Consider the following 27,939-nt stretch of genomic DNA (forward strand, 5'->3'; position numbering starts at 1 on the left):
TGTAGTGGACAAAGTGTGTGTGTGTGTGAGTGTGGGTGTGTTAGAGAGAGAGAGAGAGAGAGAGAGAGAGAGAGAGAGAGAGAGAGAGAGAGAGAGAGAGAGAGAGAGAGAGGAAGTCTGTCTTCCTCCTCTCACTAGAGGATATGACACTCCACCCCTAAACTATAGGTCAAACATGACGGAAATGTTTAAGGTAAATACATCTAAATTAATATTTTATCAGATTAAAAAGCTGTCTGCTTGTTGCTTGTTTTTGGTTGGAGAGAAAGTTAAATTAAGCTGCTTCTCTCTAATGATAAAAAAAATGTTGCCAACAGACGATATAACTTTCCCCTACCTGACTCAGAGAAAGGTAGTAAAGGTTGCACTTTGAAAATGTCACAACAGAATGTTCCATTTCAGCATCAAGAGGTGTACTTTGTTTACCACAACTAACTTGAATGGATTTATGGTATTAAATATGTCTGACTGCTCACATATAGGAGGCTTTGTAAAGCGATCACAGTCTCAAGGCAATGCTGTGTCAGCTTCATTATGAGGATAGATCACACAGTGCCCTTTTCGTCTCTGTTAGTAAGATGTTGAGCCCACTGAGTTCAGCCCAGAAGAGGGTCAATGACGAGGACAGTTCTGGATCTGATGCAGGGTCAGAGGTTGGCCCTGAACCTGAGACAGACCGGTTTGGCTTCATTTTGACCAATGGATCCGAGGCTGGGTGAGAGGTTCCACATTTGTACTTTCTGATATATTTTCTGATGGAGACAATTTGATTAAGAGGAAGACAACAACATCTGATGTAGTTTTTGGGGATTTGTATGGTCGTCAAGGTAGACACACTTCTGGAAATCTTCTATCTGCTCTGTCCTGAAAATACAGAACATTACTAAATGAAGAACCGCACAAGAAATGCACGTAGAGCTCTTTAAATGTTTTTCATATGCACAGATTTGAATATTTTCATCATTAATTACCAAAACAATCTCTCATTCTACACTTAATTTATCTGTTATGGCAAAACTTGCATCTCTCTTATTAGGTATCATACGTTGTAAAAAATATATAACATATCATACATATTTAAGTCAACAATGATCCTACATATTTTTACAATGTTCCTTCTAACCTGAGTGTATCAAATGACAGCTATGCCAGCTATCAATGCAAGAGTGCGATTTCTTTCTTTTTCATTGTTTGTGGCTCGTGTCCCAGAAAAATTATAAAGATGTCTCATTGTGACAGTTTATCCCCCATCATCATGACAGTCTTAAAGATAACATGAGCCCTGATCATTTCAGCCAGAGAGAGATATCATCTTTAATAATGTCATTTTGTTAGAATATGAAATATTTTAAAAAGGCATTGCAAAAAAATACTTAAAAATCTAAATTCATTTTCTTAAATTTTTTTTTCAAACTCTGATTGAGTACAAGTTTCAAAGAGGCTGTTCAGGGAACCCTGATGAGAATTTTAACCAAGTCATGGTATTACAAAGCAAAACAATGGTTTTATTAATCGATCCTTTATTTGAGTGCCACTATTTTATTTTAATAGTTTTATGAAACAGAACATGGTTTAAATTATGCAGAGAAGTAGATTTAACACAGAGTGGAGTTGGGTCTTTGTTAAATTCAAGGATTCCCTAATTCCAAAGTTCAAGAGACAAACCTCAAGTGACCTCATGTGACAGTCTGTGCACACATTCATTTTGTGCGTTTAATACTCATGAAGAAATATAAAAAACATAAAAAATACTCCATATTACAATCTCTTTATCAACAATAAAACAAAAATATTTTAAGGATGAACTTTATAAAGTGGCTTAAATTTAGGATAAGACCAGCGAAACAAGCGGCTACCTACAGCCATCAATGTCTCCCCATTGATAACATCCTGACCTGTTGCCATAGAGACTTCAAACTGCGAGCGCGTGGTTTTCCTGTTTCCTGTCTTGAGTTTTGAAAGCTGTCTTCTACTGTGAAAACACGCGGTTGTGCATGCAGCAGCTCTGCATGGTAACTTGAAGGCCTCCAGTTTAATGAATGTTTTGAACCGTGCACCTATTGAACACTGATATTTATTTTCCAAATAAAAACTTGTTGGTTTGCTGATTTGTGTCAGGAGTGTGGGTCCAGCCCCTGAGCTGGTCAGGCAGAGGGAGGCCAAATGGATAAGCATCATCAGCCAATGGGATCACATCCTGCTAAAGAAAGCTAGTAAGGTGTGTGTTGATTAAAAAAAACAAACTCTGAAGCTGAATGATGACATTTGAGATAAAATAATGTGGACATCTCCTGTGTCTGTGTCAGGTCAAAGTTCAGTGTCAGAAAGGCATCCCAGCCTCTCTCAGAGCAAAGTGCTGGCCTCTGCTGTGTGGAGCGACCGACAGGATGAAACTAAACGAAACTATCTACCAGGCAAGATACCTGAACTTTGTCAGTGTGGTGATGTTTTCAAAGCAGCAGTAACAACCGCATATTTTGTGAAGCCAAACCATTGATATGGTACTGTCCAATGTACAGTTTAAAGTGTGACTCAATTTTATGTCCTCGTCATCAAGTAAATCTGACTATTACCTGGACCACGCGTCATGAACGTGGGGATTTCTTTTAATTCTCAGTTTAATATATTTGTTAATTAAATATTTCTGCTTTGAAATAAAACATTTAAGACATTGCGTGGGGCTCTGTGAGCTATCCTGAGTAGTAAACTGTGAAATTAAAAGTTTATTAATTGATAAGTTGCCTGATAAAATCGTAGTTGACACGCTGTTTGAGTTGCATTGGATCTTTATACTTTTCATACAAAGGAACATGAATGAAATTAAATATTTGTGTGATGAAGCACTGAGTACAATATGTTAATCCAATTGCAGTATGTAAAGTTTTCCTGCTGGTAATCGATGCAATGAGATAGTAAAGTCTCAAGTTTGTGCATAATTCCCTTAACCTTGTTTCATCTGTTAGACTCTGGACTCACAGCCAGCTCTGCAGAGCTGGGTGGATGTGATCGAGAGAGACCTGGACCGACAGTTTCCTTTCCATGAAATGTTCCTCTCTAAGGATGGACATGGGTAGGAAACAATACTTTGTACCTCTGATTTTCTTTTTCTGCATACAAACTGATGACAAAAAAACAAAAACAGTCCCTCTGTTATGCCTCAACTGCATGACCTCTTCATCTTCATTTTCCTGATCCAGAATTTTAAACTGAACAGTCATGCAAAGTCTATTTTTATCCAAACATTTGTGGCTTGTGTTTGTTTGTCTGCAGGCAGCGTGGTTTGTTTCGAGTGTTGAAGGCTTACACTCAGTACAAACCAGAGGAGGGTTACTGTCAGGCACAGGGGCCGGTGGCTGCAGTGCTGCTGATGAACATGCCAGCTGAGGTAGAGATCAACAACACAGTTTACCCCCCCTCCTCACCCACCTTGCTTTTTTTTAAAAACAAGTGAGCCATGGTTGCATCTGATGCTGATCTAGTGATATTTCATTTTGAATCTCACCTCATGTGACATTCCGACAGGAGGCCTTCTGGTGTTTGGTGCAGATCAGTGAGCAGTACCTGCCCGGATATTACAGCCCTCTGCTGGTGAGAACCTGCACACATGCAAACATTGACACATAATATATCTGACACTACACTTGATTTTAATACTTCTATCGCATCCTAAACATATCATTACCAGGTATATAGGATTGTTAATATAATTTACTAGTGGAAATCAGTGGCTCATCATTTAAGTTTAATCTTTAACTTATGATAGAGAAAATGAATGCAATGTTCAGTCAGCATACATATTGTACAATTAAACTGAAGCATATTTCAGTCAGTGTTTGGCAGGTCAGCAGACCAACGAAAAAAGCCTTTGCAAAATAAAGTGTGTTGTAATAGATTTATTGGGAAATGCTAAAGCCAAAAGCAATTTATTAACTTAATCTGTGTTTACCTGAACTCACTAACTTTACCTACTAACTGCCTTCTTTAGAACATATTTTTTAAAAGCAAACTCAAGACCTACCTTTTTAGTCTCGCTTTTAACTGATTTTTTTATTCTTAGAAGTTTAATTTATGTATTTTCTATTTCAAATTTTAGTCACTTTTATTCTACTTTATTTATTTATGTATTTATTTATTTTAAGTATAGCGTCGTATTTTCTTTCTAATGGTTTAATATTTTAATTTTTTATTATCTTAGAAATGTATTTTCTTTTGGTGATTTTAATTTCCTGTGTTGAGTTTTAACACCTTATTTTACCTCCAGTGTTTCCTCATTAAGATATCATGAGTTTCCTCAGTTCGTTCAGAAACTTATTTTTTATTTTTTATTTTTTAATTTTATTTGTATTTTTTTTATTACTATTGTTGCATATATTGTGTTCTTAACCTTAGGATTGTGGGGTGGGTTTGGGGTCAGGGCTGGGGGTGGGATCTTTTTCTTAATATATTCTATTTTGTTGTTGTTTTTATGTACAGCACTTTGTGTTACAAGGCCATTGTATGAAAAGCACTTTATAAATACAGTCTGATTGATTGATTGATTGATTTAGGAGGGAGTCCTATTTGATGCAGGCATGCTGAGCTGGGTCTTAAAAAGGACGTGTCCAGCTGTGCACAAACATCTACAGCAGCACGGTGTGGAGCCACTCATGTTTGCCACCGACTGGCTGATGTGTCTCTTCACTCGTCATCTGCCTTTCAACACGCTGCTGAGAGTCTGGGACCTTTTTTTTTGCTTTGGTATGTCACTGATACATTTTATTTATATGACGCAACCAAATCTTGAATGTGTGTATTATTAATAGAATGGTATTTTGTGTATTTGAATGATCTTCAAAGTAATTCCCATCAATTCAAGTAAAGCATATGATGAGATCCACCTGGCATCTGTTGTCCTCTGGTCTCTGGTGCAGGTGTGCGGGTGCTGCTCCAGGTGTCTGTTGTGCTTGTGCGTCGGGTGCTGGGCAGGGCGGAGCAGAGGAGGCAGTGTGAGGGCCAGATGGAGACTCTTGAGAGGCTGAGGGGCGTCAGGGATCAGGTCCAAGAGGAAGACGACACCTTCATAGCAGAGGTAGGATGAAACTGACTTGCCATTAGTTAGTGCTGGACAAACTGCAGCCTTTAGTTAGCCTCATTAATGTAACAAAGCAAACTTAACGCCTTTCACACAGCCCCTCACAAGGTTTAGTTACCACCTTGTTCTTTATTTTACTGTCGTGTAAGTTGTGCTGCTCTGATGTCAGCAGTTAGTGTTGTCATGGAGAATTAACTATTACTCAGCAGATTAATAAATGGGGCAATGACTGCAATTTCTGAAAAGATGGAAAAATGTTGCACAATGAATTAAGACATTTTCCTGACTTATTTAAGGCCAGTTTGTTTCTTCGGAGGGAAACATCCCTGCAAAAAACAATCTGAAATTATTCTGTTTTATTCTAATCTATTTTCAGTGTCCACCATCCATCCATCCATTCCTATGGTGATGGTAATGGTTTCTTATGGGATAACAACACAAGAGGTCATGAATGGATTGATCAGTTTGAAAAAAAGATATGTGTAACATGCTGCAAAGTCTGCTAACTACTTTGAATTCAGCTCAGTGCCTCTAAAGAGTTTTCATTTGACCTGTTGAGCAGTACACTTTCCATGGTTATTGAATCGTCTCTCAAATGAGAGAAAACAGGGTTCCCCACCTCCGTTAGAGTTCTAGAGAGAAAACTGAAACTCAATGCCAAAGCTGACACAAGCCATTAATGTAAGCCCGACACCTTACTTTAACTTGTCAGTCATCTCAGTTATAAATACTCAGTGGTTGACAGTAACAGAGTAAATTTACTTGAGTACTGTACTTTAGTACATTTTTTGAGTATCTGTACTTTACTTGAGTATTATTTTTTTGGGGTACTTATTACTTTTACTCCACTACATTTAGAAGACAATTATTGTACTTTTTACTCCACTACATTTCTATCAATGCTCTAGTTAATCACTACTTTAGCTTTGAAGTCAGTGCATGAATTTCCTTCTCTTTTCTGAAATCCGATCCCTAAGACAGTACAATGTGTTTGTGTAGTTCTGTTTCTCTCAGTGGTTTAGTCATACCTGTATATCGTGCGTCTCCACGGTTGAACGTGGAGCAATTTCACTCAGATCAGGGAGTTCATTTAGAGGTGGTAATGATGGCTATAATTCTCCCTGTTTCTGCCCAAACATACAAAGACTCACTGTCCAACCTGAGAAAGCGTGTTGAGCTACATAACATTTGTGTCATTCCAGATGAACATTTCAAACTAAGTTGTCTGTTCTTGGAGTAACGTAGTTTCTGTTTCTATTCCATGGTATAGTTTTTAGAGATTTCAAGTAATGGTTTCTAGATAAACATAATGTAACAGAGTGTACTACTATGAATTCTAGACTGCACTCATGCTTTGTGAAATACAAAGTTTTGAGATATTTTAAGAAGTACTTTGAATTAGCAAGTTTTTTTAAAAGCAAGTACTTCAGTACTTTAACTCAAGTAATAATTTGACAGAGCAACTTTCACTTGCATTGGAGTAATATTTGACCTGGAGGATTTATACTTTGACTTAAGTAATGAAGCTTTGTACTTTGTCCACCACTGTAAATATTTTAGTTTGAACATGTTTTAAAAACTCATGCCATCCTACCCTGAACAATATTTTGTCATCACTGAACTCTGAGTTGTTTTACTTTAAGACTTGAATTGTATTGGAATCATAAGTAATACTTTATTTCAGACCCCTAGATCCATATCATCATAGGAAGCTTGAGAGATAGAAACATATTAAGTTATATAAAGTAAAATTAAGAACAATGTTTGCTTCTTTCTCAGGTGTGTTCTGTGCAGCTTTCAGCCAAAGATCTGGAGAAGCAAACAGAGAAGCAGTTAGAAAAGTGGAGGAAAGACAGACCTGCTTCCACGTTTGACCCCAGAGGTCGCTGCCATGGATACCGGATGGCGTGGGCAAGGGCTCGACAGACCGAGGAAGAAAATAACAAGCGGGAACGGGAGAAAGGGAACCTGTCTGTCCCGCTGACTCGCTCAGCCTCCACCCTATCGCTTTCTCCCTCCCTCCTTCACAGGTGGAAGAAAGGGGGGAAAGCCAACACAGGTGAATGGAAAGGTGGAGGCAAAGTTGTGAGGCATCTCTCAATGGGAGCAAGTGAGGACTGGAGGAACTGTGCGGAGTTCCATTTTAAGAAGGTGAAGGAGGTTCAGGAGGAGGAGGACGATGTGGATTCAGATGAATGTAAAAAACAAAGTGAGCTGAATCAGAGAGAACAAACTGCACAGACAGAACTTTTAGAAGTACCTGAAAAAAATGACACAATCCAAAATAAACTGACAGAGCAAGAAGAAGAAACAGTGGTAACAGAACAGAGTGAAGAAGTGGAAAAGAGAATCAATGAAGAGGATAAAAGTCAACTCGAGGAGGCAGAGCAAAGTAAAATGTTATCAGAAGAGACAGAGGGACTGCTCAAAGGTCCAGCTGAAGATCAGAGTGTTGAAACTACTTTACACCCTCCTGAACACATCTCCCACAGTCAGGAAGTCCTGGAACAGCAGAGCCACACAAGCAAAGAGCAGGAAATCCAAGTGAAAGAGTCAGAAAAACAAACAGCAGAAAGTGAACAACCAGCTGCTGTGGAGGGAGATCAGATACAGAAACATGTTGATGCTGATTCAAACACTGAGGTAGAGATGAAAGAGAGCGTCGACCTGAGTGAGGAGCGGATGAATCAAACTGACATGAAACTGGAGGAGAGGACAGGAAGTGAGAATGTGCATCAGATGCAGGTGGAGACGGCTGCAGAAATCTCTGAAGCAACTAGTGAGATGGACAGTGAAGTGAGAGCTCCAGTTATCAACGACTTGCAGGAGCAAAATCAGAATGTGATCACAGAGAGAGAGAAAAACTCACAGAAGGATGCATGTAAAGAAGAATACCACATGAATGAGTCATCAGCAGAATCAGATATAAAAGAACCACACACTCATGCAGAGACAGATTCTGATGTGCTGGTGCAGACTCCAGAGGAAAACACAGACATGCAGGAGAAAGTAGAGTCAGAGGATCCAGAACAGCATGTAGATTCAGAGACAGGAGCAGAGACAGTTGTTTTGTGTTGCACTGAAACAAAAGAAGGCTCTCACTCAGTGGCTGATTCAGACACTAAAGCTGAAATACCAGCTGCAAATGAAATAGTGACGTACAGTGAAGAATCTGAAGAGTCTTCAGAGAAAGGATGTGACACTGTAGCATGTGCACCTACACAGGAAGAGGGATCGATTTCCACAGTAGACTCAGAGGAACAGCTCGACAATAACATACAAGCAGAAGAAACACCAACAGAGAGTCTGGTGAACAAGGATGATACTGACTTGTTAGGAACACAGGGGGAAGAAGTCAGTCCCATCTCTGAGCCTGATGGAGAAACAAGTTTGACAGAAGTGAAAGACCCTGTTGAGACTGGACCTGGAGAACAAAACATCGAGGGCTCTGAAGTTGAGAAAAGGACAGAAAAAGTGGAGGAACTCTCTGTAGAAGATGATGAGGTCTTCAAATCTACAGATAAAACAGACTCTCAAAATACTGATGGGCACCCACAAGTCCAAGAACAAGATTCAGATTGTGCCAAAGAACAGACTGAGCACAGTAACGGCAGCCAGACTCAAGCCTGTGGGCGTTGCAACAGCAGGTCTTCTGGTGATTATGTCCGGAAGTCATCTAGTTCACGTAGATCCTGGTTGGGACGAAGGCTGTCTGAAGATCTTTTCATCATGCCACTGAAAACACAGCCTATCCCTAATCACGAAGAAGTTTATCTCACTGAACCGCAACCCAGTCCTGGAGCTCTTGACCCAGCCCAACCCCAAGAAGTCCCCTTGCCGCTGCCTGCTGTAGTGACTGAGAGGACTTCCACACAGCAGGAGCAGCAGCTGCCTGACCCTCCAAAACGTCTTGGTCTCTTTCGCAGACTGAGAGGAGAGCAGTCCAACAAGGGCAAACAAAAAGGAACAGCCAAAATTCAGGTGCCCAAAATCCTGATACAGGATTTTAGCGATGGGACAGGGATAGGGAAGCAAGTTAAAGAAGAGACACAGGAGAAACTGAGCTCCAGGGAAAGGAGGCGGAGGAGGAGGGAGCAAGAGAGGAAGGAGAAAGAGGAGGAGAAGCTGAAAAAAAGGAGAGAGAAGGAGCTGGAAAAAGAGAGGAAGAGGCCGCAGACTAGAGGGAAAAGCTTCCAAGGGGAAAAGGATAAAGGGAGGCGTGATGTTCCTGCAAATACAGAATCACAGACGCTGAGATGTTCTGATTCTTACGCTGAAGCTTACTTCTAACACAAACAAATCTTTTTATCTGAAGTGATGTGGAGAGATTTTATTTTTAATTGACTGTGCAGAGATCTTGTCCTTATTTTTTGATACTTGAACCTCTTGACTTGTACATAACTAATAAATAACTTTCACAAACATTGAAAATATGTCTCTTTTATTTAGAGAAGGCTTCCTTTCACCTTGACCTCTTCTGCATATACTCTGAACCAAAATAAACAAGAAGTGCTTCACATCCAATTTCACATAATCCACCTTTGACATAATAGTTCAATAAAAAGTGGGAACAAACAGAGTTGATCCTGTTCTGTACTGGAGACTGTCTTCTGATTGTTCACCATGTAAAGGAAAGATATCTTCACTCAGTAAAGGTGGAAAATAAAGTTTCAGGAAGTCCTTTTCTTTTCCGGTGCTGGAGAAGGTGTAGGTGTGTAAAAGCAATCCAAAACACACATTCATACACTTTACAAGTCCATCTCCCTCCTCTCATCCTTCAACTCATCGTCACTCTGCTTGAGAGTCATCCTCGCTGTCACTGGCCAACACTTCCTGACTGGACACTGGCTGAGTCGTCATCTGAGAGGACGGGGGGAGCACCGATCCAAAGAACAGGGAACAGAACTGAGAAAGAAAACAAAGAGTATAATTATGATGTATTCTATGTTAAATAGGGAGACACCAATGTCAGCCTGATAACATCTCACATAGTTTGGACTAGAGATAGACCGATATGTTTTTTTTCAGGGCCGATACCGATTATTAGTATTGAAGGAGGCCGATATTTGGAGCCGATATTCATTTGCAGTAAAAGGGGAAATATTGGCGTCAAAATTAACTTTGTTTAAATTCCTTTATGCATATGTTTATTAAACAGCTTTTCAGATTTGCAACATGTTAAAGGTTTTTTTTATGTTAGACAATAGACATCTTTTTAAAAATATTCTAACACAAAGTGCAGGGAGCTCCCAGGCTCAGCAGCATGTCTTATAAAGTTAAATGAAACTTAAACAAATAAATAGCTCTCCAAAGTTTTCTAGGGTAAATTAAGTTTTCCAAAATTTCAATATAACTGAAATGTTAATCCTTCACTTATCTTTGTTTTATGGGGGTATTTCAGTGTTTTTGAAGTGGGGTTGTATGAGTTTTAAATCACTAGTAATTGTAGGGGCCACAACGGATGCTGCTCAGCTCGTCCCCTGTAATGAGAATCTGCAGGGAGAAATGGAACACAAGCTCGGCTACGGTTTCTGCAGACGGTGTCATTACTGCCACGTGATTTAGTGAATTTTGAAAGATTCCGACCAGAGCACTCACTTCGGTTTTGGTTTATGCTCTAATTGGAGTTACCTGGTGGTGCGGCTGCATCAGAGCCAAAATAACCCAGTTTTAAATTGATCTCTTATCGGTCGTCGGATTTTTAAAAAAGGCTGATGCTGATATGCATCAAAATGCCGAATATCAGGGCCGATAATTGGTCTATCCCTAGTTTGAACAGATATTGGTGACAGCTGGGCCAATCCTATCCGACTTAATTCTGCGTTGATCTTCTTAGACTCCAGACATCATTGGTCACCATCTGCCTAACGGACAGTTTACTTGGGCTCACCTGCCATCATTGAGGGAGCATGTACTTGTGATGTCTGCATTTTGTTTAACAAAGTCAGTAAAGTGGCATTTATGTAAAGCCTGATGTTGCCTTAAAAGGATGATTCAAATCCTGCCCACAGCTTTTTAGTTCCCAAATCAGGATCTGCAATTTTAAATGAAAAGAACACAAGTAAGTTCTGAAGTGGTAACTTGTCAGCCCCCCTGAGACTGTGCCTGGTGTATTTTGTCTGTAAGGATAAAATATCTGACATACAATCCCTTAACTCAGGCACTTACTGTATGTCACAAGTGTGTGCCCAACTACAGCAGACAGGAGATGAACATACATTTCATTTAAAGCTGTTGAAAGCACTACAACAGTAGCGAAACATTCATATCAGAGGCAGAAATGATTAGCAGTTGTAATTGAGTCAGCCGGTAGATAAGTCTTTGAAGGATATGAGTAGTTTCCATTAATATCAAAAACAGGAAGCTGTCAAACCCACTCAGTTCAGTTTGTAGAGCAGGTACTTCACTCACTGAGAGCGAAGGCCTCAATGCTTCAGTTGCTAGTTTCTCTCCTCAGTACAGAAGGTTTGATATACTCAAAGTGTTTGGTTTGATTAAGATTGGATTAGTTTCTATCAAAACACAACGACACATGGCAATCAACTTTTGTCTCATCCCTCTACGTTCCATATTCATTTTGGCAGTTCTTCATTTTATCTGAGCCCCTTAGTCATTTCATCATTGACTGTGTTAACCATACCTTCTTATTAGGCGGTCTGTCTAAATCGTCAGTTTCATCTTCCTCCTCCTCCTCCTCCTCACTGTGATGCCTCGCCCTATGATTGGCTGCAGTCGGCTGTTTTGAACATGTAGAATCGTCAAAGGGATGTGCAGGTGGACCTGTAGTCGAAGGCCCTGGTGCCATGCTGGTATCCATGGCGATAATGTAGGAGTCCATGTCGTCGTTCATGAAGTCATCAGGAGGGGGCGGCTGCGGTGTGCGTGCGCTGAAGAATGGAAGAGATGATTTGAGGAAAAATATGACGAGCAAGAAAAAGAGAGAGGTCGCGTCTGATGAGCCTAACTAACAGTTACAACACACTGACATGTGAGTTAATTCTGCTGCTTTGACACAACGAGGGCATTTCTACTGGCAGAAAACAATAGGAAGTGTAAAACCTAGATTAACCTTGAGTATTCCATGAAGTTTAAGATAACTTCTGAACACTACAAAGAAATCTTTAGTTATATTATACTGATTGGAGCCTCACTCAAATCAAATGTATTGACCTTGCTTGGCTTTAATGTAGTTATGCTTTATCATACCATCTTTCCTTTTTAAGAACTAGACTGTTTCTTTTATAGCTTAGGGGATTTTTTATTTTTATTTTTTGGGAGCATTTTTGCCTTCATTTGATAGGACAGCACAAAAGAGACAGGAAATGTGGGGATAGAGAGATGCAGTAAATGGTCAAGGCCAAGAGTCGAACCTGCCACCCCTGCAACATGAACTATAGCCTCTATATATGGGGTGCATGCTTAAACTGCTAGGCTCACGGTGCCCTAAATAAGGGGATCCTTCAATACCAAACTAAGACAATAAGTTTATACCAAAAAACAAATGTGCTACTTCCAAAATACCTACAGCTGGTGGACGGCTGACTTTCTATATAGTTTGTTGTAACCATAGACTGTATAAAGGTTGTAACCCACCAGGCGGCTTCTCTGCAGAGTAAGTACTGTGAGGACTTCCTGTCTGTAGTGTCATCAGAGCTGAATTAATTATTAGGATAAAGGCAAACTGTTATTTCCTTGTTCTGACTGAAGTCTTTCTTGAGACTGAATGACAACTGGCTGACAAAACTACACTTATACCATTCCACAGAGTAAAACATCCAGCCTGTGACATGTGACAACAGTACCTCTGCTTCATTCACACAGTCAGCTGTGTTTGAGTGTTACCGTTGCGTGTTGTTTTTATGGTGGTTTGAGTCCTCAGAAAGTGTCGCCAGCACAAAGTTCCCCTCCAGGACGCTGTCTGTTACTGAAAGCACCACAGGGCTGAGACACACCCAAACACACACAGACATACACCCAAACAGAGAGACAACACCCCCCACACACACACACACACACACACACATACACAGACATACACCCAAACAGAGAGACACCACCCCACACACACACCCACGCACGCATACACAAACACATTCATTCATATAGACAGACAGACAGACACACGCAGGCAAACACACACATTCTCACACACATTCTCACACAGACAGACAGACAGACAGACAGACAGACAGACAGACAGACAGACAGACAGGCACACGCACGCGCACACACACACACACACACACACACACACACACACACACAGTGTTAAAGATGGTTTAACTTTAACATTTAACTGACAAGTTGATAAAAAAAAAGTTAAACTGATTCCATAATAAATATCTTTGTCATTCAGTTATTTTCATGCAAAAGTGGAACTTTTTGTTCACGCCATCTGAATGTGAGAGTTTGCTGCTTTCCTTCATTTTTTAATCAGATCTGTTTTAGGATTTTCAGCTAGAAGCTATTTGAATGTGTCGCTTTAGGCTCTAACTCCTTTCACAATTCTGTTGCACTTTAGACATTAAATCTATAATGACAATTTTGAATAGTTGCAGCCTCAATATTACTTGATCAGCAAAACAACTTATGTGAGCATGCTTACCTGCCTGGCTCATCAAAGTACATAGAAATAGGTAGACCAGTCGATTCTGCAAACACTAACAAACCCTGAAGAAAATGTGACACAAAAACAGGTATTCAACAATTCTCCTCGATGAGTCATTTTCATCGCTCTTACTGGAAACCTCAACTTCTGCATGTTTTAACCATCTCTCCTTTCCCTCAACAGTCTTCTCCCTGCTGACTTTAGTTATTTTTTTTATACTCTATTTTTGTAAACGGGCAGAGTTAGACAACACAGCTCAGTGAAACAGAAACAGTAGGTCATCTATACATCCATGTGATATAGTAGTGGAAATACAGTCAGTTCATGCAGTAATGGCTTAGTAATCCCTCAATGCTACGTACACAGTCCATTTTTCTCAGTAATGCAAACATTTTTCTGTTCGAAGGTTTAGAGAGTAAGTCATTCTTTCCATATTTTCAATACTAGACACGATTTCTATCCACTCAGTCTCTGTTGGAGGATTGGGTTGCAACCACTTTCGTGTCACGGCCTTTTTGCTGGCTGCTAAAAAAATCTTTAGCAAGCATTTATCCTTAACTGAGAGGTGGGCTGCGATGTTACCCAGATAAATTGTTGAGAATGAGCAGTCAATCCCTGCTCCAAAAATGTTTTGTAATGCCTTAATTGGGGGCAGCAGTAGCTCAGTCCATAGGGACTTGGCTTGGGAACCGAAGGGTCGCCGGTTCGAGTCCCAGTATGGATGAGGTTTGGCAAGTGGACTGGTGGCTGGAGAGGTGCTGGTTCACTTACCTGGGCACTGCCGGAGTGCCCTTGAGCAAGGCACCAAACCCAACTGCTCTGGGTGCGCTGGTTGACGGCAGTATCCTCACTCTGACATCTCTCCCTAAGCATGTTCACTGCATGTGTGTGCATTTGTATGTATATACAAAAAAAAACTGTGTGTGTAGCAAAAAATTTAATTTCCCCCCTGGGAAAAGTACCTTTCTTTCTTCTTTCTTTCTACTCCCCCCCCAATACGACTGGATTTTTGGGCAATTCCAAAATATGTGAAAATGGTCTGCCAGCTGTTCTCCACACCTCCTCCAACACAGACTGCTGACTTTACTTTTGCCCTGCCATACCCTCTTTTGTTGTCTGACTTACCCGCAACTCCTTCAGACAAAAGGTGACGCTGTTGTGAGCTTTCACGGCAAAATGGTCAAACTCATCTGAGGCCAGACACAGCTCCGTCAGCATGGCCCTGGACTGCTCTGAGGGGGAAACAGGAAGAGAAAGTCAGTCTGCATGAAAAAGCAAAGACAAGAGCGACTTGTGTTTTTGGACAATCTATAGTTTTGCATTCTCGGTCTTTAAGTTTGGCAGTGTTAGAGTCCGCTGTTCTGCCTTTCCACCACACAGAGGCACTGCTGAGCTTGTTTCAATTCACTTTTTTTTTGGCATTAAATCTACATATCACTAATAACATTATAACAGCAACTCTCATTTATATTTGTATTAAAAACCTTAAACATAACCCACACAATGACTTAGAAGGCTGTTTAAATAAATAAAAAAGGATCATACGCTCTTTATTTTTGGAGTTTGCTGCTGTTTTTAATAATTAGACATATGGTTATTAACATCTGTGTAATACCCCAAAAAATGACCCTGATTTTAAGTGAGCACTGATACACTAACTTACTTAAATAGTTATATGATAATTAATGTATCTATTGATAGATAAAAGTAGGTTAAATGTTGTAAAACAGAGTCCCACAAACATGTAAATACAAAAACAAACTGAAAATGAAAGACTACTTGGTCACCTGCTTCCTCCTCCACATGGTTCCTAATCCACATCCGTTCATCACTCACTGACACAGTCACCTCTTCCACAGACTGAGGAAAGTGAACGACAGTATCCACCAGCAGCCTGAGAGTGAGAGAAAGCACATAGTCAGCTGTCACAGGAAAGGGTAGAGCCAAGCCATGCAAATAACTCAACAAATTTTGAGGTGTGAGAAAAGCGTTGTTTGCCAAAGTTGTGAGTCTACACTGGCCTCAATTCTACACCCTCTTTAAAGAAAAACTGCAAAATGATGCTTTTGACAACTTCCTCATCTTGCCCTTTATTTGCTAAATCAACCCTCTGTTGTCCAAAATATCTGCATCAGCCCCACATACTTTTTAACACCTCAACAAGGCAAAAGGACCAGGTACAAAATATTATGACAGTTTAAGGCTAGCAATGAAGGACATTTTATATTTCTCTATTCAGAAAGAATTCAGAAATGTTTACAGACCTGGGCTGGGACCTTAATTCATTGGCATAGCTGTCCTTATCAAACACTGCTTGTAAGCTTTCACTGTCCTGGAAAGACAGGTTATGTGTCTTCAGGAGGCCTGCAGAGGAAATACCATTACAAAAGCATGTAGAGTGCAATTCATTCTTGATGTGCTATACTAAAATAAGTATGTGTCAGTGTAGAAATATGTAATCCTTTCGTAATCATCGACATAAAAAATTATGAACTGTCTAACGACGACATGAAGTGGGGATACCGTGTTTGCAATGCAGGGTGAAGGTGAGGCGGTTTTTCTGCTCATGCAGCTGGATGTGACACTTTTCCACTGTCTTCTCCAGAGTTGCCAGAGACCTGAATACAGCCTGCACACTCTGGTTCACACAAAGAGGAACATACGAGTGGGAAAAGTTAATATATACAAGGAACATTACCATGTTAATACTCACATTGTCTTTAGTTTTTTTTTTTAATTAAGACTGAGAAGCTTCTTTGAGAATTTTTTTAGACACATTTGAGAACATTATAATCACGTGTGTACATATATCATCATTTTTTAAGAACTTCTTGGTCATTCTTTTATCTAACTGTTATTGGATTCTTGGGTATATAGGTACTTTAGAGATTAGTAGGATTTAAACCCAGTATCACAATGAGTTAAAATTAAAACTGTGTTCTTCTTGATTTTGTATGTTGCCTGTTTTTGTCATTGTTGTCACTATTATATTTTCAATTTTTTTTTTTTGCCTTCAATGTTTTCATTATGTAATTTCTGTAGATTTGAATGTCATGTTTGGATTTGTTGATCCCAGGACTAGGGCTTAATTGCTAATGGGAATCCAAAAATATGAATATATTGTTGAGTTTAACATACATTTGATTGCAGCAGTGTTTTAGCATTATGCTTAGAATTATGTGACATCCAAGTCCGACACAGTGACAGGAGCATTATGGCCAAGCTGTTGTCTCTGATGGACATTTTTTTCTATATATATTCTTGTTGGAATTCTTGTACTGTACACCTTCTTGTTTGCTGCTGTAACTCCATGAATGTCCCCGTTGTGGGCTGAATAAAGGAGTATTTTATCTTATCTTACACTGTATCTGAGATCTACAACTTTTGCTTGCACTTGCAGGTAGTAAATTGTTCTACCCTTTATATTTACAACTATGTGCAAGAGTTAATACAGAGTAGCAAAGCAGTTTTACAAAATGAACACAAACATAAAAAAAACAAAAATATGCTCCAGGAGAGCTTTTTTGTATAAAAATAAAATCAAACATTTAAGTGATATCAATCAATGGATAGTGTTGATGGAGTATCGAGCTCATCTGTCAAGGCCTTTTATACGTACATTTACTGAAAACAATAAGTTCCCTGTGAATACACTAACCAGGGTTGCCAATTGTCCCGTATTAGCCGGGACATCCCGTATATTGGGCTAAATTGGTTTGTTTCATATGGGACCTTAATTGTCCCGTATATTGACTATTAAGTCTTGTAAATACAGCAGACTGCACTCTACAGATCCTGGATCAGATAAAACGGCAGTGGATCATGTGCCAATCACACCTGCAAAAAGTGTGGAGAGGATTTTCTCTCTGATGGCCATTAAATGGTCAGACTCAAGAAACAGATGCAGCACAGAGCTGATCAAAAATGACTTCAAATATCTGTAAACTGTGACTTGTCATGTAAGGACTTCTCTCTGGCTGTGCAAAAGGACAAAAGACTGCTTGAGTCAGTCAAGAGCAGCAAAAAGTATCCATGGAAAAAGTACATTTGGTGAGTCATCCTCCTCTTTTGCATTTCATTTTTATTTTGCCTGTTTTTTGATGTAAAGAGCCAAATTGTGGTTTCTTTGAGGTGCATTCATATGAGGTTACATAATGATACAGTCAGGATTAAAGGGAATATACACACTTTCTGCATTTCCAGTTGAATCAGAATATGAATATAGGCTGAATTCACACATAATGCTCACACCACCATGGCACCTTGCACCTGTCCCTTATTTAGCAGTGAGAAAGTTGGCAACCCTAACACTAACTAAAAGACATAAATGGTTGAAACCATTAAAAGAACCTCTCAGCACACCTTTATTGCCATCTTGCAGCGGAAAGCATGCCCACTTGGGATGGTGTACCTACACGAAAAAAAAGGAGGCGCATATGAATTAAACCTCATATATAAGATTTTTAAAAAATGTGATGTCAGTGACACACTTTCTACTTTTACCACAAATGCACAAACCCATTACAGAGCCATTTACACACTCAGTCAGTACCTGCTGAAGAAGAGTGGTGCAAACAGGAAGCAAGCATATGCCGACCGAGATGAGTTGACAGACCGCAGGGCCAGCTACAAGAGACAAAATAACCCACATCAGGACTTGTCTTTGACGCAAAGAGTGCGCCAACAGGAAGCAACAAGCATGCACGCATTGAAGGGGGAAGTGTTGGTGTATATGATTAAGCTGCTCACCCCATCCTCCTGAGGCTCTACGTACAGCTCATCACCGATCCTGGAGAGAGAGTGGATGGCTTTGGCCAGCACTGGACGGTACGTACACACACACACACACACACACACACACACACACACACACACACACACACACACACACACCACGGTTACTTTTAACACTTCATTTTCACTCTCATGTTGCAGGTAAGACAGGGGTAACGAAGACAGACATGTTCCGCTACCTTTCACGTTTCCTCCCGTCACCACGCAGTCCATTTCTGTGATCTTAAAACTTATTTAGAAGTAACCAAAGTAAGGCTAAAGGTTAGCCGAAACCAGCGGCTCAACGCCTTCAAGAAGCGAACCAGGGGGGGTTGATGGTTACACACTTCAGATAAATCCTACTTGTACGGAAGATATGATCTATTTAGTCATACATTTATTTTGAGCTTTACTTTCCATCGTGGTTCAAGAGAGACAACAGTCGTTTGCAGGGATCTTTGCGTTGTTTACGCCGCCATTGCCCGCTTCCGCTGTGTTAACCAATCAGAGAGGCGGGAACTCAAAGGGGCGTGGCTTGGGCTTTCAGCATGCGCAGAGCGCTCCTGCAAAAAAAAAGGAAATTATTATGTTTCCAAAAGGCTGTCTGATAAGGCGGTCTGTGCAGAGCCCCAAATGATCAGTTGAAATATTCTGAATAAAGTACTTCATGTCATCTCTTGAAAGTATCTCAATATTAGTATGTTATGTAATGATAATAATAGTAATAACAACAACAACGTATAATAACACGTATAATAATATTAATAACATTATTATATATATAATATTATTATGTTACATCTGATATCAGAATCAGAAATACTTTATTTATCAGAAATATAATTTATTCACAGAATGCTCTTACACACAGTATGAAAAAGTCAAAATATAAATAGAAAGAAGAAATAAAATAAGATATAAATACGAATGACATAATATAATTTGGATCAATAATAAGTATATACAGAAACACAGAATAGTTACAGTTCGCTATGTACAAAAGCACTGGGAATGAAGGTATTGTATACAGGATGTAGAAGTGGCAGGGATATTGCACGGTGTATTGCACAACGTTATTGCACAGAGTACAGAATACAGAATATATATATGTATTATTAGCTTAATAAACTGTATTATTTTATTATGCAAATTATAGGAAATTGAGCATGGAAAGTGACGATATGTACTTTGGTTTTAAAATTATAATTCACTGCATTTCAAGACAAACCTTTCCATTTTTTTTACCCTTCCCTTTTTGACAGCTGTTGCTATAGGCTACTTTGCATAAATCTTAAAACGTATATAATCTCAGATTTTCACTAAGGCTCAATAGAGTCAGTTTGCATTGTTGAATTGATAATTGTACTAAAGTTGATCTCAATAATCAATCCACATAAATATAACAATAATAACAATATCAATATCAATCACAAATATGAATTTTTAAAAGCATGCAGAAAAGTATTTTCCATCTTCAGCACGATGTTTGCGTCATTGCACTGGGAATATAGTAGTATAGTATAGTATTTTATTCTTCCATTAAAAGGGATGAGGTTTTCAGTACATTCTTTAAAGATCGTATAAGGCGGTTGTTCCAGAGGTCATTGCTTGTTATTCTGTACTTCTTTCATTCTAAAGACACAAATAGCTGCTGTGCTCTAAAAATGCCCTGTAATTACCACTCATTGGTCATGGTGGGAAGAACGATGGCGTATGCACATGTGTAAGTCAGGAAGATAGAGAAAGAAATGGGATAGAAGGGAGGGCAAACAGAGAGATGGGCAGAGAGAGAGAGAGAGAGAGAGAGAGAGAGAGAGAGAGAGAGAGAGAGAGAGAGAGAGAGAGAGAGATAGTCACTGTCAGTACACAATTATCTCACCTCACTGGTCTTTCTTGTTCGTCTGCTTCAGGGTGTAAGAACTGGAGAGCGTTGCACCGTCTCTCCTCCCTTCACCGTTGATAGAAATATCTGTTTCTGAATGGGAGTGACTCAAAGCCACCTTCCTGTGGTGTGACCACGGACATCAGGGGAGAAAGAGAGAGTTTGAGAAGACAGGAGAAGAAAGGAGTCAGATATCTGTCAAGAAGAGAGGAACTGCTGCTGAAACCTTGGAAGGATCATATAAGAGCAAAACCTCCATTCAAGCAAAGACAGAGAAGAAGCTGGGGAATTAAAACCCTGGAGACGAACCTGTCTTCATTTGGACTAAATCTTTTTTTTTGCAATGATCATGGAAAAAGATTGGAAAGTTAAAAAAGAAGAAAACAACCATCACATGAGAATCAGTGACAAAGGTTGGACAGTATGGTGACGCCATCCATGTAAAGATCATGCTTCTTTCATTTTGTCTGGATTCTGTTTAATCAACACTTTAACACTCAACAAATGTCTGAGTAATCCACCTCTGTGCCGACGACCTTATCATTGTGTGTACACACACCTGTCATTCTCGTGTTCTTCTGGATTTGATACACAGCAGTCCTAATCCTAAATGTCTCAGCCACGGAATGCTTCAGACACTCAGGCCCTGCTGCAGTCCATGTTGCAGAAACTGAAACTCCAGCCAGGGAAAGAGGGCCAGGTGTACCTGAACACACCTGTATCCAACCCAGCTGCTCTAACTTGGGGGCAGCACAGAGAGAATGGAGCGTCTGACCTCCAGGGAGTTAACAGCAGTCCTGCAAATGGATTTGACTTCAGAACTAATGGTCTTCCCACAAGGGAGTTTGGGATCCCTGCGACAGAGACACAAAAATCAGGTCATGTAGGTGAAGTGGACAGTCATCTCATTTCCTTCCCCACCCAGAAAGAAAACACTGACCGTGAGACGGGTGAGCTCAGGGTGATGGGACCAAACACAGACATCCCAAAAGAAACAGAACAGCTGTTTCCTTCTTTTTCACTCAAGGATGTGGGTATCTCTTCCTCTGAGAGGACGGGTGTGGATAAAGATGATGCAGTAACTACAGGTCAGAGTTTCACACCCAGAGTCTATACATGGTCCATGAAGCCTGCAGATGGAAATATTGACACAGGTAGTCAAGTGGACAAAGTGTTACACATGAGAAATGGAGAATTTGGATCTAATGACCTGCAGGTCGCTTCATCAGGGAAAACAAACAGCCTCTCCAGAAGACAACAGGGGACAACAGGGAACAAAACGAGGAGATGGACTCAGAAGATCAAGGCGAAATGGAGGGACAGGCAGGGGAGTTTTGGGAAAAAGGGGAAAGAAGAAGAAGGGGGAAATAACCAGAAGAGGGAGCAAGGAAATGGAGTGAGTTAAGTTTCTTTTATTGTCACAAGTTATAAGAAAAAATATTTTGAAGTGAAACTGAAATGTAATTGACTTCCCTGATTTTACCTGGCAACCAGCTGATGACAGCAGAAACTCTCATCAACACGTCAAACACAGGGGAAGGAAGGATGCCCCCTTCACTAGACAGCTTTAATCCCAGTGAAACTCCTCCAGCACACACAGAGGATGGCAACAATGAAGGCTATACAAGGTAAGCAAACAAAAAAGTGTCCAAACAATACAAAACAAATTAATACATACACCAAAACTAGCAGTAGAGTCAGAATGACACATGTTTAAAGCTCTCAGTCTGGTTTTGTGTTGATGCGTCTCGGGCCAAAAGCAACACAGAGTGAGATATGTGAAGTATTTCTGAGACGTCTTAAACCACTGCTGTGGTATAAGTTTTGGCTCATTTTTGTTCCCTCCAAACTGCCAAACACACCTCTGTCACTGACAGCAGCTGTCATCACAACTTGTAAGACGCACTGAAGCACAGAGATAAGTCTCATGAGATTTAAAAACATATGTTTTGAGGAAACATCAATGAAATATGCTCAACTTAAAGGTGATACCACAATTTCAAAATACTGTATCATTTACAATAACTACCTTCAAAATGGACACAGTAACTAACACACAGTACGAGTACTCAGAATGGTCCCTGTCATCATAATATTATCTCTGAGGCTCTAAATATGGTAGAGCCATTACCTGTTTTAAAGTTAATTTAAATTTTAAATTTTACCTTTTCAAAATATGCTAACCATTGATTTTCTTTAAATCTGTGAGGTAACCTGCGACTCTATACCTGTCATGTAAATGTAGTGAGGCTTATTGTGCAGTATTCACCCTGAATTTGCTCCATGTAGAAATATAAAAAGTTCTGTTTTTCTCAAGCTTTTGGCTGTCACATAAAGGCTTTAAAAAGACATACACACACACTACCCCATAAAGTGTGTTTTTACCCTGAAGAGGTCAAGGAAAAGGTTGTCTTGTATTTAACAAGTCCCATTTGAGACTACAAGCGAGCAATACCATGAAATTCATGTATAAGTTCATCTTTGGAAATCCTAACAACACATTCAAATACCACCGAAGACATCAACCTTTATCAAGCGGCGGTTTTATTTTTGTGTAAGGGCTCTCTGCTTTCTGTAACAGCTGGACTTAGTATATTTTGGTAAATTCAAATCCGAATGGAGTTTAGATAAAAAAATATAACACTTCTGTTGCTCTGGGGATTCCTGGCTAAGGGTTCCAGGGATAAACTTGGGCTTTTTGAAGGGAGTGCTGAAAAACAGAAACTGTGATTTTAAAGTTTAGAACATGTGAAGAAGAGAAATTAACATAGAAACAGGAAGTGTCATTCCCCAAAACTAAAAACAACATTTGCAATGACAAATTCAATTGTGTTTGATTTGATTTGATTTGATGTCTTTATTTGATCATGTAAAAGTAAAATAGAATAGAAAAAAGACATACAAGTAGAAAAGAATAAATAGTTGTACAAAAAACAAGAAAAAAAAAAAGAAATAGTTATACAAAAGAAACAAAATCAATCAGTTCCATTAGCAAGCACTGAATCATTTTACTTTACATGTGTGAAAAGGAGTAGGACGAAGTTCAAACTTATCTAATCCTACCCCTTTATTCACTATTTTCTGGCATTATACTAGTGCACTCCCACTCGTCAAATCTTCATATTTACACCGACATCAAAAGTAAACCCCTCATGATTATCAACACTTGTCTTCCTCCCTGTACCCCATGAAAATAATTTCTTTATACCTCTTCTTGAACTGAATTATGTTCTGACATTGCTGCAGCTCCATGTTGAGTCTGTTCCACAGTTTTACACCACAGATTGAAATACAGAAACTTCTCCAAACACTCACCATCTTTATTCTTAACTTTCCTCTTAAGTTATAACCCCCCTCTCTTTCAAAGAACAATCTTTGAATATTTCCTTTGTGACTACTGATGCAAAATAGTTTAGAATGGCTACACGACTATACAACACTGGTGGAAACATCATGTGAAGATACTTTTAGTCCCTATGTTGCCGTCCTCTGAAATAAACTGCACACCAACCTGAGATCTGCTTAAACTTAATGCAATTCAAAGCAGCCATAAAATATGCTTCTCTCTCATTCCTCTGTCAGTAAGTGTATTTTTGTGTGTGTGCATTTGTGCAAGGAATAAGTTTGGAATCACTGGACTTGTCTTTTTTTAGTACATATGTGTGTCTGGTTGTATAAAGTTGCAGTGACTTGAATTCTCGTGTGAAAGGTCTGCTGGCGACTTTGAGTTTGGCTTGGGCTCGTTCAGTTTACTGGAGGAGATCGTCACAGGTCAAGAGTGGGCAAAGTTTTTAAACCCAAACCTGCCAACCCCCTCAACCAATCAGAGGCCATCAGAGGAACTCCTGATCCCACAAAATCCTCTTGACACGGTGAACTTGAAACAACATGGAGCAGGGAGCAACCAGTGGAGCTTTGTGGGCACTGAGGCAACACCTGGTTCAGATGTGAGCATGACACAGACATTACCAGATGTTTTCCTGCCTGTCAGCATGGACGTTTCAGGAGGGAGGCAACAGCAGGATGTTCACAGGGAAACTGGTCAGCCAGAACCGATGGAGCATGTAAATAACCAATCAGACATGCAGTCAGAAGAGAGTGGGCAGCAACAAAGACCCACCTCATTTCTAAGGGTCAGTTTTCATTTAAAAATGCATTAATATACCATTTTAACAGTAATCATGTGATTTTATTTAAACTATTTTCTATGAGCTGTATGTTAAAATGTAACCTAAAAATGTTTGTTTGTCACCCTATTGTCTTGTTGTATCTGCAGCCTTTAGATCTTTTGGACAACTCTGCATTAAAAAGCAGAGTCCAGCTCAACAGGAAGAGGCAGCATCAGTCAGCTGGGAGGAGAGACTACAGGCTTCGGACAGAGGAGACAAGTGCCGGAGAAGCAACAGACAGAGGTCAGAAGAGCTAAACACTCTGGGTTGACAAAAATTTGAGGTGTTGTCATTTGTTGATGAAATTGTGCTCTTTTTAAAAGTAAAAACTTATTTCTGTTGTCTCTTTGCTTACAGAAGAAAGCTCCATGACTGTAAACAGTGAGATGACAAAGGAGACAGGAGAGGCGTCACAACATGACGCCCTGCCTTTATACATCCTTAACTCCTCGCAGCCTTTGTCTCCTTCTTCTTCTGTTCCACCCAAGGGCGTTCTCAAACACTCCATATCCCGGGATTCAGAGTCCTCAATGGAAGTGGAGACAAAAAGGGTGAGTTTTAAGAAAGAGCACCGGTGTTTTAAGTAACACACCGCCGCCTTGTGGTAGAGAAACACCACTTACCTGTGTCCCAAATCAATGCAGGAAGACTTCAGACTAAGCAGGTTTGAGTGTGTTAGTATTCAGAGGCACCAGCTGCAAGTTTAACTCAGAGGTTAAAGCATGCACTCCATGAGGCTTTAGTCCTTGTTGCGTGGCCTCAGGTTTAATTCTGACCTCAGCCCTTTGTTGCTTGTTGTTCCCCCACTCTTCTCCCAAAGCTTACTGTCTCTCGTCACCTGTCCTTCTCTCTAAACCAGTGTGTTAATTTGATTGCTCATATTCTATGGCCTTTAAAAAAGCATCATACACTTAAGAAAAGTAAACATATAAATGGTCAGCAAGTAACATAAAAGTGCTTAAATATTACTTATAAAGAAACACATAACGTTACTGACATTTTGAAGTCATTTTTTTTTCACGATTACATGACAGTTTTCCTTTTTTCTAAATTTTTGTAACACTTTATTTTAGTTGGTTACTTTGTTAAAGATTTAATCAATTATTTCAAAGAAGTATCTTTGAAGAAATATATCAATTATTACTAGGGATGCACGATATCATCGGCACGTTATCGGTATTGGCCGATATTGGCTTAAAAATGAACTATTGGACATCGGCCAGCATGCCGATATCAGCCGATATAATTAACCAATAAAATAATGGGCTGCTGCTCACATATTGGGCTCATGTTTTAAGTTAAATTAGAATTTAAGCAGCAGTCAATTAAAGTCAGTTAATTTGGGTTTAATTGCTGTACAGTTGCACTTTTCACATGTTCCCTGTGAACAGAGGTTAGGTTTACTTACTATGTCAAATGTGAAATTGGCCAAATTTGCCCTGGTTGTGGGTATTGTTATGATTGTCTCAGGGAGAGCATCATCCAAGTTTTAAGTAGGATGTATCTTTTTGTATTCATTTAGTTTGAAAGCAATTGTCATATATAATTATGTAGTTTTAAGTATTAAGTATTTTTCCTATTTTGCACAAGAAATGAATATTACATAACTAATGTGATAAGAGTATCACCATAATACTGTACGCTAATTCCAATACAGAAGAGAATTGATGATCTCTGCAATTAGGTGTGCGGAAAAAAAATATCGGTATCGGCAATCAGCTAAATGAGTTGTAAAACATCGGCATATCGGATATCGGCCAAAAGCCCAATATCGTGCATCCCTAATTCTAACCAATAATCAGGGGAAATACTTTACTTTTACCTGAAAACCTAAAAATGTTTCCATTATTCTCTTTCTGTAACCACATTTATGTAACGATGAGGACACTTTCCTTTAGAAAAATTCAATTCAAATTTCACTCTGATTGAAAATACACTTTTCTATCTTTGTTTGATTGATTGAAAATCAAAACAGCTGAACATTGTCAAAACTACACAGTTCTTAACTTGAGTTTTTCAATGAATTGTTTGGATGTAGCAGAGGTATTAAATACAGTTTTATCACAACATTGAGAGATTTGTATCTTGATATGATCCATAGACAAAATATAAACTTATTAGGTATTTTACAAACCATATCTCTTTCACGTCTTTTAATTTTTGTTCTGTTCTGTTGGATCAGAGGCGCGTTGAGGGGAACCGACATGTTCACTTCTCAGAGGAGGTGCTGACCATCCCGCTTCCAGAGATGGATCTGGATGTTTCAGACTCAGAGGAGGAAGACTCAGGAGCAGAGGATGACTCTGTGATCGATCAGGAGTATGAGGTGGAGCCAGCAGTTATGGAGGAGGTAGCTCCAGCACGCCGGCCAGCTCTGCCTGCCTGGATCCGGGCTCTGAAGAGGAAGAACACTGGGAGGAAGCACAGATAGTCAAAGTGCAAACATGGTTTGTCTTGAAGACTTTCTCATCTGTGCTGAAGATGTTTTGGAAAGAGATAAATCAGGCAGCAAGTATCACAGTAATTCAACCCTGGAAAACATCAGTCACTGCATCACAACCCCAGCTTTTGTGGATTCAGGACTTCAGGAACAACTTCAGCATTTACAAGGAGAGTTTTGTGTCTGCAGTGCGCACCGACTGCTGCTGACTTGTTTTCACTTTAAATAGTTGAAGCATAACTGTACGTTATTGCATTCTCTGGACTGCCACTGTGTTGGGATAACCTTGTGCCTTTAAAACTAACACCATGTACTGCTGCTGCGTTGTGTTGGGGACATTTTTAAAAGATGCACACCAGACTTTTCCAGCAACTAGGTGCCAAAGTTGACCACAAGTTTAATGGTGTACAATTATAAATGTAATATTTAAACATCAAATTTTATTTTCATGGAGGATTTTTTACACTTTCTAGTCATTAAGTCCATGCTGTATAGACTGGATAATTTACTGCCAGTGTTACATTACTTGTATAAGTGTTTAACAGACGTTGTTGCTGGTGTGAATATCCTTCAAGTAGCTGTTTCAGCTTTTATCAGAAATATTGTGATGCCACTCCCTTCTATCAGACTCCTCTGTGACCCCCCTGGTCACTATGTCTCTGTGTAATGGCTCCTTGTCTGTCTGAAATAAATCCTAGAGGAGTGAGGAGATAAGTTTAAAAGCTGAAGCAGCAGCTCCAGAATCCAGTGGGTACTCGTCCCTAATTATCATGTCACATGAATATATTAAAAGCTTTCAGCTATAAGGTTAGTAACAAAGGAATAATTCAGATTTCTCAGAAATGTTCTCATTCACATATTTTGACTTAGATGAGAAAATCAATACCACTGTCATGAATGTTTCTGAACTTGTGCTTCCTTCGAGGGAACATTTTGCAACTGGCCAAGAAATAGTCTGACACATAAACCCCCATTAAACTTAACTGTGAAACAAAA

General features: G+C 39.6%; 3 protein-coding genes across 5 annotated transcripts; 2 read left to right on the plus strand and 1 right to left on the minus strand.

The window, feature by feature from the left end:
• Positions 1 to 128: 128 nt before the first annotated feature.
• On the plus strand, positions 129 to 9,502 carry tbc1d10c (TBC1 domain family, member 10C). 3 transcript variants are annotated; one of them, XM_034689663.1, is made up of 10 exons: positions 129 to 193; positions 575 to 715; positions 2,119 to 2,218; positions 2,307 to 2,414; positions 2,964 to 3,070; positions 3,271 to 3,385; positions 3,523 to 3,588; positions 4,548 to 4,737; positions 4,911 to 5,068; positions 6,851 to 9,502. In XM_034689663.1, exons 2-10 carry the CDS (start codon positions 579 to 581, stop codon positions 9,359 to 9,361), a joined length of 3,492 nt encoding a protein of 1,163 aa, XP_034545554.1. In that variant the 5' UTR covers positions 129 to 193; positions 575 to 578; the 3' UTR covers positions 9,362 to 9,502. The 3 variants fall into 3 exon arrangements, with proteins under 3 accessions (XP_034545554.1, XP_034545553.1, XP_034545552.1); XM_034689662.1 differs by having other exon boundaries at positions 174 to 193; positions 579 to 715; XM_034689661.1 differs by lacking the exon at positions 129 to 193 and having other exon boundaries at positions 378 to 715.
• Positions 9,496 to 18,953, minus strand: rad9a (RAD9 checkpoint clamp component A). The gene is made up of 12 exons (XM_034689665.1): positions 18,653 to 18,953; positions 18,429 to 18,499; positions 18,232 to 18,305; positions 18,042 to 18,090; positions 16,203 to 16,317; positions 15,944 to 16,043; positions 15,467 to 15,573; positions 14,805 to 14,911; positions 13,677 to 13,741; positions 12,914 to 13,012; positions 11,712 to 11,958; positions 9,496 to 9,976 (listed from the first exon to the last, which is right to left on the minus strand). Exons 1-12 carry the CDS (start codon positions 18,684 to 18,686, stop codon positions 9,860 to 9,862), a joined length of 1,185 nt encoding a protein of 394 aa, XP_034545556.1. The 5' UTR covers positions 18,687 to 18,953; the 3' UTR covers positions 9,496 to 9,859.
• On the plus strand, positions 18,241 to 27,939 carry zgc:113229 (uncharacterized protein LOC550612 homolog). Its single transcript, XM_034689664.1, has 7 exons — positions 18,241 to 18,506; positions 20,363 to 21,730; positions 21,829 to 21,962; positions 24,044 to 24,467; positions 24,611 to 24,746; positions 24,861 to 25,054; positions 26,686 to 27,939. Exons 2-7 carry the CDS (start codon positions 20,945 to 20,947, stop codon positions 26,932 to 26,934), a joined length of 1,923 nt encoding a protein of 640 aa, XP_034545555.1. The 5' UTR covers positions 18,241 to 18,506; positions 20,363 to 20,944; the 3' UTR covers positions 26,935 to 27,939.

Source organism: Notolabrus celidotus, chromosome 8 (genome assembly GCF_009762535.1).
Source record: "Notolabrus celidotus isolate fNotCel1 chromosome 8, fNotCel1.pri, whole genome shotgun sequence".
Taxonomy (NCBI): domain Eukaryota; kingdom Metazoa; phylum Chordata; class Actinopteri; order Labriformes; family Labridae; genus Notolabrus; species Notolabrus celidotus.

Coding starts and splice junctions, on each gene's coding strand:
- tbc1d10c (XM_034689661.1), top strand. CDS start 516: ATGCTGTGTCAGCTTCATTATGAGGATAGATCACACAGTGCCCTTTTC. Junction 716..2,118: donor ACCAATGGATCCGAGGCTGG/GTGAGAGGTTCC, acceptor GATTTGTGTCAG/GAGTGTGGGTCCAGCCCCTG. Junction 3,589..4,547: donor GATATTACAGCCCTCTGCTG/GTGAGAACCTGC, acceptor TGATTGATTTAG/GAGGGAGTCCTATTTGATGC.
- rad9a (XM_034689665.1), bottom strand. CDS start 18,686: ATGGACTGCGTGGTGACGGGAGGAAACGTGAAAG. Junction 11,959..12,913: donor CATAAAAACAACACGCAACG/GTAACACTCAAA, acceptor TCCATTCTTCAG/CGCACGCACACCGCAGCCGC. Junction 9,977..11,711: donor ACAGACCGCCTAATAAGAAG/GTATGGTTAACA, acceptor TTTCTTTCTCAG/TTCTGTTCCCTGTTCTTTGG.
- zgc:113229 (XM_034689664.1), top strand. CDS start 20,945: ATGTCTCAGCCACGGAATGCTTCAGACACTCAGGCCCTGCTGCAGTCC. Junction 21,963..24,043: donor AACAATGAAGGCTATACAAG/GTAAGCAAACAA, acceptor CTCGTGTGAAAG/GTCTGCTGGCGACTTTGAGT. Junction 24,468..24,610: donor GACCCACCTCATTTCTAAGG/GTCAGTTTTCAT, acceptor TTGTATCTGCAG/CCTTTAGATCTTTTGGACAA.